Here is a 16,784-nt window from a genome sequence, read left to right on the forward strand (position 1 = left end):
TTCCACAAAGTTTAATCAATACAATCTTTCAAGATAAAAAATGGAATGTTATCTTTTTAGATTAGCATTCTGCATCAGAAAGACCTGAGATCTAGGATGTGAAGATACCTCTTCTGTTTCTGTCACTGGGCTGACTTTTGGTACCTTACATGTGGTATCTGATTTTGCATTTCAGCTGCACCTACAGCATTTTTGCTGTGCTTGGAGCAGGGTGGTTTGCAGGACTGCAGCTGCTGGTATCTTATCCAAAACATGAGACTTCTTGGTAACTTGGAGTATTTGTCCTAAATTCCAGTTTAAAGGCTAAGATGGAGGGCTAACCTGAAAAAGGCAGGGTTAATAGATACAAAATTTAGAATGGAAAGTGTCCAAAAGTCATGAGCAGGTGCCAAGAGCAAAGATCTATAAAATTATTTCTTCAATCGAATGTTGCTATTTTGACTAATACTGTTATTTTGATTCTGACATATGTGTTTAATCAGTATCTGGAACAGATCATCTGGACCAAATCCTGTACTGGCATATAATTGACATAACTCCATAGAATAAAACTGGAAGTTATTTGAAATGAGAACTGGCTTAGTGTCCACATCTTGGTACTCAGCCCAAGTACAGTATTTGGTGTATGCATGACAGTGATCCAAGAATCTGCAAGTGTTGAATCTGCTGTGAGGAACTGGAGGAGTAAAGGCTCATTATTTCTGTATTCTCTGAATGAATAACGGCAGATGAAATGGTTCAGTGGCACACACAGTATGCTGTCGACCATCAGCCATAAAATAAACTAATAAGTTAACTTGCTTTTGCCAACATAATTCAGTAACAAAAAGTAGAATTCAGTAGAGCCATATTTAACAAATAGAACCTATCTGTGCAGTATTGTAGTATATGGATATGTACATCTTACTGAATGCTTCCAGTATTTATTACTGCAGGAAAATTACTATTTAGTAACTGTAGAAATTGGACTGAAAAGACAGTATCAGTGATAGGAAAATTCTTAAAAATAAAGAAAAATCTAAGAGATACATGCATATTTATCACTGTGACAAATGTGAAGGTCGAGACTGCTAAAAATAAGCTAAGGAGAAGTTATATGATATATACAAATTCAGAAGAAATAATGTCTATAGTCAGGGTCTGATTTTCCAGTATTAAGCACAAATAAAAGAATAAATGAACCAATATGAGTGACTTGGCAGGCTCCTTAAATCAGAACAACTTTTTAAAATTTTTGAATGAATAAGCGATCAAAGGCAGGAATGAGTAATTCCCAGAACTGATTAAAGTCAGTGTAAGAGAGTTCAGAGAGCTCAATTACAGTTTGTCCACTCCAAAACTCTCTAAGACAGTGTTCAGATTCAAGATGCCTAGTACTGACTCAAGTCTCCTAGAAATCAGCTGCATTTTTTGTTTCATGTGCCCCATACTCACTGCCTCAGGGAAGGAAAAATTACTTTTAAGAGAAGTTTGCCTATAAGCTCCATTGTTTATTGGATATGAGCAGAATCACAAATGTCATCACTAGCACAAAGGTCCTAATTTTCAAGGCAGTGAATATATGTTTTGGACTACTTAGCTTCTGACATGGGAAAAAAGCTGCTAATTAAATGGTTCTGGATATGACAGCAGTTCTGATGTCTGTTATTTACATAGCAGATGTACTCAGAAACACAGTTTGTTTACAATGAAGAAATTGTCAGCTATGGATTTGGCTTTTTGACTGAAACCAGAAGCAAAAAGACACGGTTGACATGGTAGTAAGATTAAAACTTTCTAAGCCTGTATCAACTCACAATAAATTCTTCCTGTTCTGTGCCAGAAGAGTAGATAGAGATCACATGCCAAAGTATGATTGCTGATTTTGGCCTGAAGGGGACAGCTGAGTGAAATTAGTGAAATGGCTTGATGTCAGTGTCCATGGTTTAGGTTATGAGTTTAAATGCTGAAGGCACAGCCTCCTACTAATAGGAAGCCCTGGAGATATATTCAAACAAGTATGTCACTCTAAAGTGCATATCATGTCTTTAAATAATATTTTTTTAAGGATGCCAGCTGCATTGTCCCAGAGATGGAAGGAAAATATGTCATGACAGAATTTCTACCCAATGGATTTGCTCTGAAAATATAACACTGGCATGGTTCCAGAAGAAAAAGAAAAAAACTGTGGTACACAAGGGCAATACAGCTAATGCTAAAAGCTTATTAGTCATCATCAGCACCTCTTAAAATAGGAGACATGGAAGGTGTATCACTATATAAAGGATGGTTAGAAGCACTTGCCTTGGAATATGAGTAGAGAATAAACTGCTGAAACTCCTGTCAGTTTTGGACTGTGAAGAGATTGTTATAAATAGTGGTGGTGGGGAACCTTATTAAAATTACAAATTATAGGAAAGGTGAGGGTACAGATGGCTCAAGTATCTTCTCTTACTGCTTCCATAACAAGGAAGGGCACAGCAGCAACTTTACTTTCGAGCAGGAACTGTTTTCAGTCTGAGGTCTTGCTAGTTGGTACCTCCAGGCTGAGATAGGGTGCAGTGCTCCTGTATCCCCCAACCCTCGCCAGCCTGGCAGAGCAACTGTATCTCATGCATCAAGTTACAGAGAAGCTGTAGTGATGTTTCCTTTCCAGCAGACCTTAAGCAAAGCACTAGCTGTACCTTCTCTCATATGCAAGAGGTCAGCAGGCAGAGAGTGTTGGAGAAACTAGCATTTTATAATGCCATTCAGAAAAGCACGAGTACAAAACAAGAACTATGAAGCAGTGCAATTAAGATGACTTAGGTGAAGTTCAGAAGCTGCTATTTCAGATGCCTTGCAAAATATTTCTGTAGTAGAAAATGTATAAACTATCCTTGGCCACTTTTCTCTCAGATGCTGAAAAATGTTCAGCCTTTATTACACATTGGCTGAGACAGTCTCCCCTTGGACTCCTTTGGAGTTTTATGATTAGGCAGTCTCCTAGAAGTGGAAGAAGGTTTGTTCTCAATCTCTGAAAAGGAATGTGGGGTTGAATTCAGATATTGACCTTCTTGATCAAGTACAACAAAAGCCAGGCTCCTCGTTAAAAATTACATTAACAACTTCACCACCGCTGATCATGTGCTGAAAGAACAGTGCAAGTAGGTTTGTTGTCTATACTACCCTAAAGATGGAGATACTTGGCCGAATATCATAAACAACATAACGAAAACTTTACTCCGACACTACATAGCACAGCAACGGGAACTGGATCACATGAGAGACCTGTATTGCTAGCTAGATCACCTCCAAAGCTATTAGCAGTATCATTTGCTCCTTCTTTGAGGAGTAAGATTACATAATACAGGATTCTGGTTCCAGTAACATGAAGATGAATTTCTCTGTTCAATATTGGCATAATTTGATTCCAGTACTTTCCATATCTTCAAGTTTCCAATGTAGCAGGTCTTATACAAAGGAAATTATACTTCAGTCCTCCAGAACAAGCTTTTGTGCTGCTTCTCTAATGAATAGAAGAAAGAAGGGGAAGAGACGATGTATTCGTCCTCAATGCTCAGTCACTGCTAAGCACCCTGGTATCACGGATGAGACTTAATGTGTCTGCTTTTGCTAAATACTTTCCTTTTTATTTATATTACAGAATTGCCTCAGAAGATGATGTTAGTGAAAATTAAGCAAGGTAATTACGTTTATATAGTATTCTAAGACTCTTATGATAAAGGTTTAAACTTCTTTTGAAACCTTTTTTATGTATTGTTCCAAGATATCTCCTAACAAAAGCAGCTGTGTCAGACTAAAATGGGTTCTTACTCTAATCTTCTTCTATGTTCATTAAAGACTTTAAGGACAGTTGTGGCCACTGAGGATGGTAACTGCAGTCTCTTCTTCCCAAAATGAACACATCATGACACATTTTTTTCTTTCTTCAGTAAAGAGAAAAGGACTCTGCAGAGATTCAGGCATTGTATAATTAGCTATAATGTGGAACTCTTATTGTGTATTTTGAGAATAATCTAAATGCTTCCTCCACAGTTAGCAAAAATAGGAAAAAAGTCACTCCGAAACAGAACTTTTCAAACATTGCCTGTGTGGGAGCTAACAGATGTTGGGGCAAATCCCCTAATTACACATTAAGCGAGGGGACAAGTTTCCCACTCCTGCAGGGGCAGAATGTTTACAGAAATTTAAATGCCTGATACCCAGACTTCCTAAACAGCCAATGCTTAAGCCTGAGAATCACTTGTCTGAAACACTGTTGGTTTGTTGAGATAACCTACGTTCCTAACAAGGATATTTATATCTGGCACTTACAACAGAGTTTCTGATTCCACCCTTACCCTTTCCACATTTGAGACTTATCTGGATTGGGTCCAGATTCCACAAATAAAGACTTGAGTAAATTTCTTCACAAGTCAGCATCTCTTTCTCTGCTTACCCTCCTTCATCCCTCCTTCCACTTGCTTCCTCTTGAATTGGTGTGTATTTAACTCCTCACAGAAATACCAATGTTTGCACATACATTTTGAAATAGGCTAATTAAATCATTTATCTTTGCAGAATGGTATTTGGTATATTTTCATACTGAGATGATGGTTTTCTTTTCCTGTTTTCTACTGTCTTTTCCATGCTTAATGCATTAAAAATAGTAATCTTGATTTTATGCTGTGGAAGTTACCAAAGTTGATTTTCCACAGATGCTGCAGACATTTAGCACTACTTTCTTTAAGGTTTGAACCTAGTTCCCTGCTTTTAATGACTAAACAGAACATAGCCAGTAAAATTCAGCTCATGGCTATCATCAACATCATTACATGTTTACTATTATTTCCAGTAATTTAGTCTTGAATATTGAGTCTCTGGAGAAAGACATGGCATTTAGAAGTATAATATTAGTTTGTATAGTTAGGATTATATTGCCTTCATGAACTCTCTCTTCAAAAATGGCTCTAAAATTTAGCTGTGAACTCAAATTATTTGGACTTTTTCTGCCAGAACCATTTTAATATAAGGATTTTCTAAATGAAGAGCAGCTGTTTTTAAGAATCAGTCATAATCCTGAAGTTTACTTTGCATACCTTTATTATTATCTGCCTTCCTTTCTCAGTTAAGATCTATCTCATGATATTTTTCTGTTATTTTACAATGTTATGCAATGTTTGATGAATTTTTTCTGTAGCTCCTATTGTCTGTGAGCTCCTAATAGATGGCATATGGAATAGATATGACTCTCATAGATTCCTGCTTGCTACCTGTCTACATAATTGTCTCATTTCCATTCTCAAGCTGAAAGCATATCGTATGCCTTGCCCATACCTTTCATATTTCTAGGCGTATGTGAACTTAATTTTTTAAATCTGTGAACATCATTAGGTGCTGCATTTGAATAGTGAGAAATGTGAAATATCTGAACTGTAGAATACACATACTTACTGTTAGAGAATGAAATTTGTATCAAAATTACGCTATCCAGGAATGCTTAAAATAGTTGATTTTGTTACTTTATGCAAGAACATTTTAATGATTTAATTTTATATATGATTTCTGAAAATGACATTTTGCTGTTCATGAAGCTTTATAAGAATTGAAACAAGATACTGACAATTGTTTCTTGGAAAAACACTAATTATGAGCTATTATACTGTTTTATATGAATATATGATGTACCTCCATTGAATTTAATAATATTATTGTTCTAGAAATTATTTTTAATAGATACTTAGCTAAAATAAATATAGGACCAACTTCTTTTTAACACCATGATCTACTCCAAAAATGTTAGGGACTTCAGAGGAATTGCTCTATAGTCATTTTTATTAAAATGGCAACCCTCTGTATGCTCTTTTAGTCTCAACATTCTATTAAGTTTCACAGGTAAGGAAGGCCTTTATAAGTTGTGTCTGATATGATTGTCTTATATGATGGCTAAATACACTTCAAGTTTTCTCTCCAAGCCAGCTCAGTCAAGAATCATATTTCAAAGTATGTACTAGCAAGAATTTGAGAATATCTCCACACATATTTCATTATTGCTTCTGTGATTTTCTTTTAAGAATACAATTTTGAGGGGGAAAAAAATATTACATTTGGGAATTATTGCATGGCTATGTGTTTTTCTTCTCTGCTATAAGCCATGATAACACATCTTGATAATATTCAGTCAAATCATGCAGTATTTATTTGTTAATTTTTTCTTGGTTGGTATTGTAGTTACTAACTGCAAACTAGAATCCAGGACTGAAAAAATGATAGTTAGAATAGCTGCTCTGTCTCAGTTTCCTGTATCTTTTTATAGTGGTAGACTGTCCCAGACAAAATGCATTGTTAGATTTTTTTTCATTTTTTTTTTAAACTATTTCCTTTTTCCTTCTATTTTAACATTTCTTTTTGTATAATTCACACTAACATTGACTAGAATGACTACATAAATGACAAGAATGTGTACTTAGATTCAAATGATCCCACTGAAATTCAAGTCTAATTTTCATTCTAGAGCTTCAATGTAGGAGGACACTTAAAGGATTTGTTAGATGTCATTTTCCAGGATAAAATTACTGACTACTTGAAAAAAAACCAATAAAAATGTCCCTATAATGCTCCAGCGTAATACTGCAGTCATACGCAGACCAAAAGCAGTGCAATAAAGCAGCAGTTACAAACGTTTTTTATTCCAAAGTTAGAGGTTTAGTTTATAAACTTCCTCCATTTCTATTGTTGTCTTGGAACACGTGTTGATTTTCTTTCTTCCCCCGCCCTGTTTGTCATTTACCATTGTTCATAGAAAAGCCCAAGTTCTGCTTTGATGAGAAAGACCCTGGAATCTGCCGAGGCTATTTTTCCAGGTATTTCTATAACAAAGAGACAAAGTTATGTGAAGTATTCAAGTATGGTGGGTGCCTAGGAAACCAGAACAACTTTAAGAATTTGGAAGAATGCCAGACTACCTGCCAAGGCAACTGTAAGTTGTTGTCCTCGTTATTCTTAGTTTATTCTCATATAAACAACATCAGGTTTTGAAGGTTTCTTGCATGGAATAAAGGCAATTTAGGGTACCTCAAGGTGGCAATAATTTATATCTGACATTAATAATAATTATATATATATTTTTAAAGGAAAATACAAAAATGAGGAAAATAAAAAAAAAAAAAAAAAAAAAAAAGGTAGGTACTATGAACTTTAATGAATATTACAGAACTCCTTTTTTTACTTTTCTCATGACAGTTAATCTGCCAGCTGCTTGGCTTTATAAAATCGTAAAATGCTTAATATGTGTATCTTAACCTGTGTATCTGAATATATTGTTCTCAAAGCAAATCTTGTAAGGAAAATAGGTGCCAGTATAAGAATTGGTCTTTACTGTTTCCTTATTGTATGTTGCTAGCTTCCCACCAAAGATTCATGGGAAACATGTCCCTCACTTCTGAATGATTTGGCTCTGCAGTTTACGCTACAAAACAGCCATTCGGACTGGCCATAGATCATTCATCCGCTTCCTCATCCCACTAGTTCCTATGAATTGGTCTAGATATATCAGAATATAGTATCCTTCGTAACTCCTCTCACCTTCACAAAGTACTTTGTTGTATACATAGGGCAAATACATTTTCCCACTCAGAGCCTCCAGACCCTTCTACCTTGCTTGTCTCGAATGGGTCTTTTTCCAGGACTGTTTCATAATCTGTCATTTTGGCAAGGGGAGCTTGAGTTTATTCACATCTAAATTAGGAAAGACCCACTATAGTTCCTTTCTAACAATTTTTTAAAAAGGTATACATTCTGGAAAAGAAGTTGCAGAATGATTTTGGTTTTTTGTTTTTTTTTTCCCCTGAAATAACACCTCTATGTAAATTTGTATGAATGCCCAAGAAGAAAGAGAGGATTAGGGTCCATTGCCATGGTTTAAATAGATAAAAGGTTTTACGTTAGTGATATTGAATCATTGATACCAATTATTTTTTGTGGGTTTTTTCCTTATTGTTTTTCTTATGCCTTTTTTTTTTTTTTTTTTTTTTTAGCTGAAGAGCATCCTAACACTGTGAACAGTAGTTCCCCAGTAGGACCACGCAACCAGGTCCCTGGGATTTTTGGTAAGAATTTGCTTCTGCTCTTTATAGTTAACCTTTTTCACAATTGGCTTGTCCACTCATTTTCCTGTTTATTTGAAGATACGTATTTTAGCTGAAGTACATAAGCACAGCGAACTCAGTAACATTAAAACTAGCTTCATAGCCATTTTCTTGTCAGTAATACATATTTTGGAAAAGGCTTACAAATGCAAATGTTAGAATGTCTTCTAGTAATATAAAAAATAACCTTACCAAAGCACGATTGATGTAAATCTTCCATAGGTAAAATTAAAGAAGAAAAAGGAATCCATCCCAAAGTTTCCCAGCACATCAGTTTCCTATGCCTTTGGGACTTTAAAGCAATGCTACCTTTTAGTGATATTAATACTGGCATGGAGCAAGGCAAATCAGTAGAAATCATAGCTAATTTTCAGAGCTGTTATGTCTAGATAACCCATTACTTGCTATTTCACCCTTTTTTTTTTTTTTTTTTTTTTTTTTCTTCAGATGAGAAGTCCAACGTTCTGAATAGTAGTTCCACAAAGGAGGAGCGTAACCACTTTCCCATTTTTTTTGGTAAGAATTCACTTTTGTAGTTCTTGGCTCTCAGTCTTTTTTATGCACTCTGGATTGCTTTTCCATTTCCACCCATTTTCCAACATAACTGAGAGTAAAGAATGGGCTTCTGCCTATGTCAAATATTTTGATAAGCAGAGAAAGTCAAAGAAAAGAAATATATTGCTACTTACAGATATTCCATAAATATCAGAAAGTTAAAGACTGACCACATCTTGTCCTCTTCTGAAAGTGTGCACTTCCTGAAGGTCTGATAAATACAAAAATTTAAGGACCAAAAGCAAAAGCACTGATGCAGAGTTCTTTTATGCAAAATTAATATTTTTGTGGAGATCTAATTGGCAGCTGATTTAAAGCTCCTTTTACCCATTAAAAAAAGGACCATATTTGGATTTTGGAATATGGCACAGTATATTTATTCTACTACATTTTTATTTTCACTAGGCCATATTAAATTCAGTTCTTGGTTTGAGTTTAATCAAAGTGAATGTGAATTAATTTTGTGTCTGCTTCAAGATATTTTTGCACTATGTATATAATGCAGATGAGAATCTGGACCTTTACTGCAGAGGGCTAGGTTTTAACAGTTTCTGCAGCTGGATGCTGTCCACTATATATTGCTGGTACTTGCTCACACTGTAAAAAGTAATTGAATTTGAGGCATGTCATTTTTATGATCCACAGTTTTGCAAGAGGAAACAAGAAACAGTTGGAAAAAGCCTGAGCGTTCTTACCAAGTATTTCTGTTGGTTTTTTGCATTTACACTTACCTTTACTTTGGGGATTGAGTGATGGCTTACAGATTCATTAAGTTTTTTGTGGTTTATATGATCTGTAAGATAATAGACATGTAGAATAACATTCCTGTGCTCTTTGCTTAGAATGGTATATCTAATAAAACTTGAATGTGTGTTGTACTCTATTTTTTTTTTGCCTGCACTGTGATCCACATGTACTGTTGGGTTGAGGTAAGTTTCTGTGATAGTTGGATTATTTGTTTACCACATACAAAACATCAATACACTGTTATTAAAATGACTGAATATAAAACAGTAAAGCTTTTGCCAACTTATTTTACTGAAAAATATTTGAATTATTTAAGGCCTGATGATAATTCTTGGTACGTAATAGTGTACACATTCTCTGAAGGTTTTTACTCATGAATCCTTAAAACAACTAAACTAAACAAAAGGGCATCATTCACTATGTTTTCTCAGAGGAAACAGGAAGGTTCTTGGTTGTGAGTAATAGTGAATTTTCTTGTAGAGCAGATTTTGGGAGAGAGAGGTGAGCATAAGAAGAAGAGAAGACTTGCAGGTTGGTGGAAGAAAAAAGGTCAGGGAGCAAGGGTGGGTGAAGTCAGTGTAGCTGGATGGGTCGGGTAAGAAACATGACCTTGGAAGGGCCAGTGTGTTTCAGTGGAAAGTTTGAAGACTCCCCAGGTTCTTCCCTACTGTATAACCCTCGTCTGCCTTGCACTAACCTGCCCCGTGCAGCCACCTGCTGCCATTCTGTTGATCAGGCTGTATCTTTCAGGTTGCTGGGATGGGTGAAAATCCGGTGCCTTTGTGCAATCCCCCTGCAGGGGAGGAAAAGGTAGGGCCAAAACTGACAGCTGATTTTCCACAGAGATGTGGAGACCATAGTCTCCATTCCTGCTATTACTAGAGGTAGAGGTGCAAACTGAAGTTGCAAGTAGGACCATCTCACACAAACACACTGCAACTCCCCATGGCCCTCAGGGAGGGACAAGGATCTGGCTGTGCACATATGAGGTCAGGATGGACTGTCTGGGATGGAGTGGCTGATGCCCATCTTCTCATGAACAGGCAAAGAAGCTGGTCTACCACTGTAACATCTATTTTGCGTGTATATTGGCCTGGCTATGTATCCTTTTTTTCTAAATACATGACCACCATTAAAAAAAACATTACAAGGAGTTGTCTCTTATAGAATGCCTTACCTCACAATTGAAATGGTATTTCATCTTGATATGGTGGTATGTATAACTCAGTAATGATAACAGATGAATAGATTTCCCACAAAGTTCTTGATCTTCAGAAAATTAAACTCCTCTATGGCCAAACAAAACAAAGTTTGGGGTTTTTTTTTCTTCATATAAACATGAAACTCCTAGCTCTGTCTCTCAGCAAGGAACTTTCTGCAGAGAGTGAAGACTGTTCTGCTCTTACTCTGCTGCAAGATCTAAAATAACTTTTATTCTCAGGAAGTTAAGAGAAAGTGAAGCCAAGAATCAGACCTTTCATTTTTAGATTAGTGATCTTTGGTGGGAAATTACAAGGGCAATACTCTACAATTGATTTGTGAGATCTAAGTGGGATGTAGGATCAAAAGCCAATTTTCAACTCGGCAAATATGGAATGGCACACAGAGGCAATTCCTGTTATTACTTCTCAAAGTCAGGGACATATCTTTTCCTGATATAAAGTAACAGAGTTCTATTCTGCATCAATTTATACCTATGGAGTGCTGTCGAGTGCAGATGACTCATTATTTTTGTAATAACTTGTCTACTTGAAGATTCTTTTATTTTCTCTTTGCTGCAACCAGAAATGAGATACTGAAGCCTGCATATATCAAAAATCTAGCAATAAACATGAAGCTTCATGAATCTCACACACTCTTGTCTAGTGAAAAATAATTTTTCTCATCCAGTTCACCAAGATCGCTTCAAACTTCTTTTCTACTGTGATCAATTAACAGTTCATTGTCACACAACCCCAGCTAAATCTGAGGGATAGTGATTATTGTTGCAATGCAGAGTTGGGATTATTTTTATAAATATGAGTCTATATCTGAATATGCATGATTCAGATATTCTGAAGTATGTTCATGACATCTGTTCACCCTACAGAGGGGGGTGCCTGGGATTTCAGAAAAGACTGTGGTATAAAAAGTCAATCTTAAACCATACACCTTTCAAGACTGTTTAGGTAATAGGGAAGGGTAAGATACAATACTCTTTTTACAGGTAAGAACAGTAGCCTTTTTTATCTACTTTTTATTTCATATAATTAGTTTACCTATTTTTTTCAGAAACAAAATATCAAATATTGAAGTTTGGGGTCTTATTCACTAAAACAAAATTAGTCCAAACATCTGCATCATCAGGAAAAAGAAGTAACAGAAAAATAAGATAACAGAAAGATCTACACTGTATTTTGCTGTTGTAAAGCCTGAAACTCATTTGAGAAGCTCCTGTGGAGCTGGTGGCAGGAGTTCCGGTTCCCAGGCTCCACTTGAGATGGCTTCCAAGGTCTAATTTCCTTCAAAAACTTTTGATGGAATTGGCATGTTTCTGAGTAATATTCTTTGTATTTCATTGTATTGATTCTTTCCAGAAGAAGAAAATCTTACACCTGGAAATGTTTGACTAACTCAGCTTGAAAGCTTTCATTTGTCCTTTGCCTGTATGAACTGTAAATTCTTTTTTCCCATGCCTGTTTGTGACCTGACCTATGTTGCACATTTTTGGCAAATTATATATATATATATATATATATATAAAATCCAAGTTTATGAGCTTGCTATTGGATATTTGAAACCTGTTTAAATTGGATAGTTTGGATAAACAGAATAGCATGAACACAAGTGTGAAACCAGAGTCTTAAGGCTTGTTTCTGTCAATGTAAATAACCAATTGATTTCTGTAGAAATTGCATCAAAGGCCGTAGGATAGGCCGTGCAGTTGCATGTATAAAAAAGTTAGAAAGCATTTAATGACATTTATTAAATTGTAGGTTCATATGATCCACTTGATATTAACACGTATGAGTTTTGTAATGTAACGAGCAATGCTACCTGCACTGTGAAAAAAGATTGCTAAAATGTATTCTAAATTGAGGAAAAAAAGTAGAGTTGAAAACAGCTGATCTATCTCAAGTAGTCTTTCAATGAAGTTGATACCTTTATTTCATAGACCTGCAATGACTAGATCAGGAGAAAATAATTCTGATAGTGGGATATGTATTGCTATTTTTTTTTTTACTGTTTTCTGTGTGTATCCCTTTTTCTCTGTGTAGTTTTGTGGGTTATGGGATTTGGTTCTTTTTTTTTCCTCTTTTCACAAGATAAAGTAGGAGATAAAACATTTCAACAGCTCTTAGAAAAAGGAGGGTGTAAAACCAAAACATTTGAGAGAGAAACTGAAGGACGGGCATAATATCTAAACTTACTATAACTTCATATACATAATTACAGTGTTAGAAGATGGGGCTGAACAGAGAAAACTTACCTGGATCTAAAGCTCCCAGTGATTGTGTTAACATACCGGCTCAAAGGCTTATAGATTGTCCTGCCAATAGAGATGTTGGGCTGGCATGACACGGCACATATTTTATGTTCACAGTAACTTAAAGTTAACAGGTTTTTTATTGATCAGTATATTAAAATCAGTTCATAATTTTTATCCTCCCTCATCAGACAAGAAATTATGATGACATTTCATTTTAATTTTAATATAATCTTGTTGAAAAAATGGCTGCTATATGGCAAAATTAAGAGGTTTTCTTCATGGGCCAGTTGTTTCTGTGAGTGTAAAGAATATGCAGATATTCTGAAGATGAACAGGAATAGTGTTTGGTATCTATGGCATTTATCTAGCAATGATCTAGAGAAAGAACACCATAGTTTCTAGAAAGAGTACATTTAGGTGTTGCTCTGCCAGTTGCATTATACGTACATAGGTAGCCCTTATTCACCAGTAACCACATCACTGGCTCCATGGCTCCCCTAAAGCTTACCGTTGTTGTGAGAGCTCCTTCACCAGGACACTGTGGAGTCTCTGGGAAATCCTGCATACCAGATAAATAATGCACATTACAAAGTATATATTTAAATTCTCTTATATAGTTAAGAAACTTATGTTGTTTGGCCCTTTCATCACTGACAAGCCTTTCTGTTTTGTTCTTTTTAGGTTGAGAAATTATCAGTTTAAAATAAGTAAGCCTTTTTTTTTTTTTTTAATGTTGCTGAACTTATGCTTTGAAAGCTAACATCCTCTCTAGCTCTAGAGAGAGATTAAATTCATTCTAGACACGAGTTCTCAGAGCAGTACCAAAAGTATTGCATTAATTAACTACCATCTGTGTTATAAATAAAGCACTAGATTTAATATAAATTGTATCACATTGTAGGGTCTTACTCTGGATCCAGAGTGAACCTTACTCTTAAAATAATGTCAGTTATAAAAAGAAATTAAGTAGTGCTTATTTTATAACCTGAATCTAACATAATCTGTCCTGAAAAACCAATTCATGACTCAGTTTTTGCATTTCAGGATTCTTTTGAATAGTATGATGTTGCTAACACAGCTTCAAATGTATTACTAATTTCATTTTGCTAGCTTAGCTTTCCATAAATCACCGTTCATTTCCCATCAGTTTTTCATACTACTTCACTGCTTGCTGCCAGTTCAGCTATTATACTTGGCAGATGAACCTTTTTCAGCAGGTGTAATATGTGTAAGACAAGTAAGATGTAGCATGGAGTTTTTTATATTTTCTTGCCAGCCTGTTGAATTGCCCAAGTTAATGCATAACTTCTTGCTTTTAGCACCTCAGCTGCTTTCCGCTTTTGTGACAACAGGATGTCTTCAGCTCTGTTGTAACCCAAATTATTCTCTAGAATTTTTACTTGGCTTTTCCTCTGAAACACTTCTTCCTGGATTTGTAACTTCAAGAAGGCCATCTGACTAGCTTCACGTTTCCATTTATGAATTCAGATCTCAGCTATCTCAATTCTGCTGCTTTTGAAGGAAAATGGTGCTCCTTTAGGTCCCTCATAACTGATGATATAATGGTTCCCATTCAATTTCTTGCATCCTGTGCAGCAATTGTATCAGCTCTAATTTTGTATATGAGTCACTCCAGGGTGATAGATGATGGAGATTCTCCAGGTTTGGGAACTCTGGTACGGAATTTATTGAACTTGTTCCAGTGCCCAGGTACTTCGGATACCTCAGGTTCATCTTCCAGTGTTTCAGTTCTCATACTCTCACTTGCAAGCAACACTGAAGAAACAAACCATCAGCCTACTCCTTGGAATGGTAAAAACCTAACAGCAGCTCTATAGCACCAGCACCTCGGTCGCTTTGTGCACTTATTCATCACGTTCAATCCTTTGTTATTCTGTGAGTTACAAGCTATTTCTTGATAATTGCTCAGTGTTTTCCAATAGACTGACTTCTGTTACTTAGGTCGAGCTGTCTGTATTCATACGGCAAACCCAGTATTAAGGTATTGAATCTTACATTTGAAATGCTGGGTATTTTTACTTTCTACTTGATTTCTAGCAGTAATTAGAAAAATTCACTTCATTAATTATCATAAATATTTACCATATTTTTAAAGCCATCCAAGTTTAATTTATTTCAATTCACTTTCTACAAATACTTCACTTGAAAATTCCCCAATTGAATTTGAACACTATCTCCTATCACAGAAATGGCAATTTTATCACTAAATATATAGGAAACAAACCTTGATTTCAGGTAAGTTTTTGCTGGCTTTTGGAATTCAGAGAGAGAATAATATTTTCTGTGGTATTTTTTGTAATTGTAAAACCCGAGATATTTATGTAAAATATCCTAGATTTTCAAAAGGGCAGAATTAAATTTGCCAGTAAATTTCATATAAATTTCAAAGTTCTGTGAGCTTCAAATCTTATATATAATATCAACGTGATTGAAAACTGGTAATCTGCAGTTGTTGTCTTTAACCTTGTTTTTCTTGGTATTTCTAGAACGACCCCCTATCCCTTCTTTGTGCATGACTCCTCTGGACAGAGGACTTTGTAGAGCCAAAGAGTTAAGATTTTTCTACAACTACTCAACTGGAAGATGTCGCCCATTTAGCTACAGTGGTTGTGGTGGGAATGAGAATAATTTCACCTCCAGAAGATCATGTTTGAGGATCTGCAAGAAAGGTATGGGAAATGATACCACCACAGACTATCATGAGATAAATAGGCAGGCTGAAACATTCTTGCAACTTCTGACAGTAAGTGTTGGCCTGATAAAATATAATAGTTGAAAGTCTTAGAAAAGTGAAAATGGAAATCAGAAGAAAGACAGAATGAGAGAGAGAGAAAGATGGACAGTAAAATACAGTCCACATGAGAAATAAGACAACTTGGCATTTGTCAGGCATATGAAGACTTTAGGTGAGACAATGTTATTTTTTTTTCTTTAAAGAATATTTCTTGAAAACAAGACACCTGTTATTTCTGATAATCTTGGATGCGTTAGTCATAGAGCATCTAATCTTACTTTCTTCATTTTACCTTTAGGATTCAATAAAAAAAAAGGTGAAAGAAGAGTAATAAAAATCAAGAAGAAAAGAAAGAAACAGTCAGTAAAGGCTCTGGGTGAGGAAGTCATCCCTGAAAGAATACAAGTTTGATTTTTATGGAAATGTGAACTACTATGCACCTGTGATTGAAAGCTTTTAGTGTACACCATTTAAATGTATTTACTGTACTGATTATTTTGATTACATATTATTAAGTTGCTTATATTTTTATTATGTATTCATCATGTTAATAAACTTTACCTTTTACTTTGATAAAGGCTCTTAAATTGTAGTTTAATTGTATATAATTGTCAGAGCTGAAACAGGACAGAAGAGACTGTGTGGGTGTATAACTCATAATGATTAAAAAGTAGACAAGATTCAAATTTACTTTATTACCTCATTATTATTTTTTAATCTATTTTTATGCTAAAGAAAGCATAATGCCTGTCAAAGAATAATCACTTCTCAAGCACAATTGTTTCAATCACAGATTAAAAGATAGGTCTATTCCTATAAAAAGGAAATAGACACGTGTTTGTTTTTATCAGATTTATTTTAGGTTATGCGAGATAGACTTAACTCCATCAAAGTGCGTATAATTACACTATTGTAAAATGAATGAGAGATCAGAATTAACCCACCAAAAACCATAAAGAGATTGTTAATGTTGTATAAGTGTGAAGCAATGTGACAGTTATTTGCAAAGATTTAGAAATATATTTGCTGGGATCATTGTTTTTTATCCTTGTGACTTAACTAGACTCATGGCTAGCAAGTTTATAATTTCCAGAAATATGTATTAAATTTTTGCAACAAACAGAACAAATTCCTTCCATAGAAATAAATA

General features: G+C 35.2%; 1 protein-coding gene across 1 annotated transcript in view; it reads left to right on the top strand.

Annotated features, from left to right (window-relative positions):
- Positions 1 to 16,784, top strand: part of TFPI (tissue factor pathway inhibitor) — a 39,500-nt gene extending 22,716 nt beyond the window's left edge. The window contains exons 4-8 of the mRNA XM_026853053.1: positions 3,626 to 3,664; positions 6,764 to 6,940; positions 7,998 to 8,069; positions 15,387 to 15,569; positions 15,933 to 16,784. Coding sequence (XP_026708854.1) covers positions 3,626 to 3,664; positions 6,764 to 6,940; positions 7,998 to 8,069; positions 15,387 to 15,569; positions 15,933 to 16,045 — 584 coding nt within the window. The 3' untranslated portion in view covers positions 16,046 to 16,784. The remainder of the gene's footprint in view (positions 1 to 3,625; positions 3,665 to 6,763; positions 6,941 to 7,997; positions 8,070 to 15,386; positions 15,570 to 15,932) is intronic.

The sequence above is a fragment of the Athene cunicularia genome, assembly GCF_003259725.1.
Source record: "Athene cunicularia isolate RWA chromosome 7 unlocalized genomic scaffold, athCun1 chr7_part1, whole genome shotgun sequence".
Taxonomy (NCBI): Eukaryota; Metazoa; Chordata; class Aves; order Strigiformes; family Strigidae; genus Athene; species Athene cunicularia.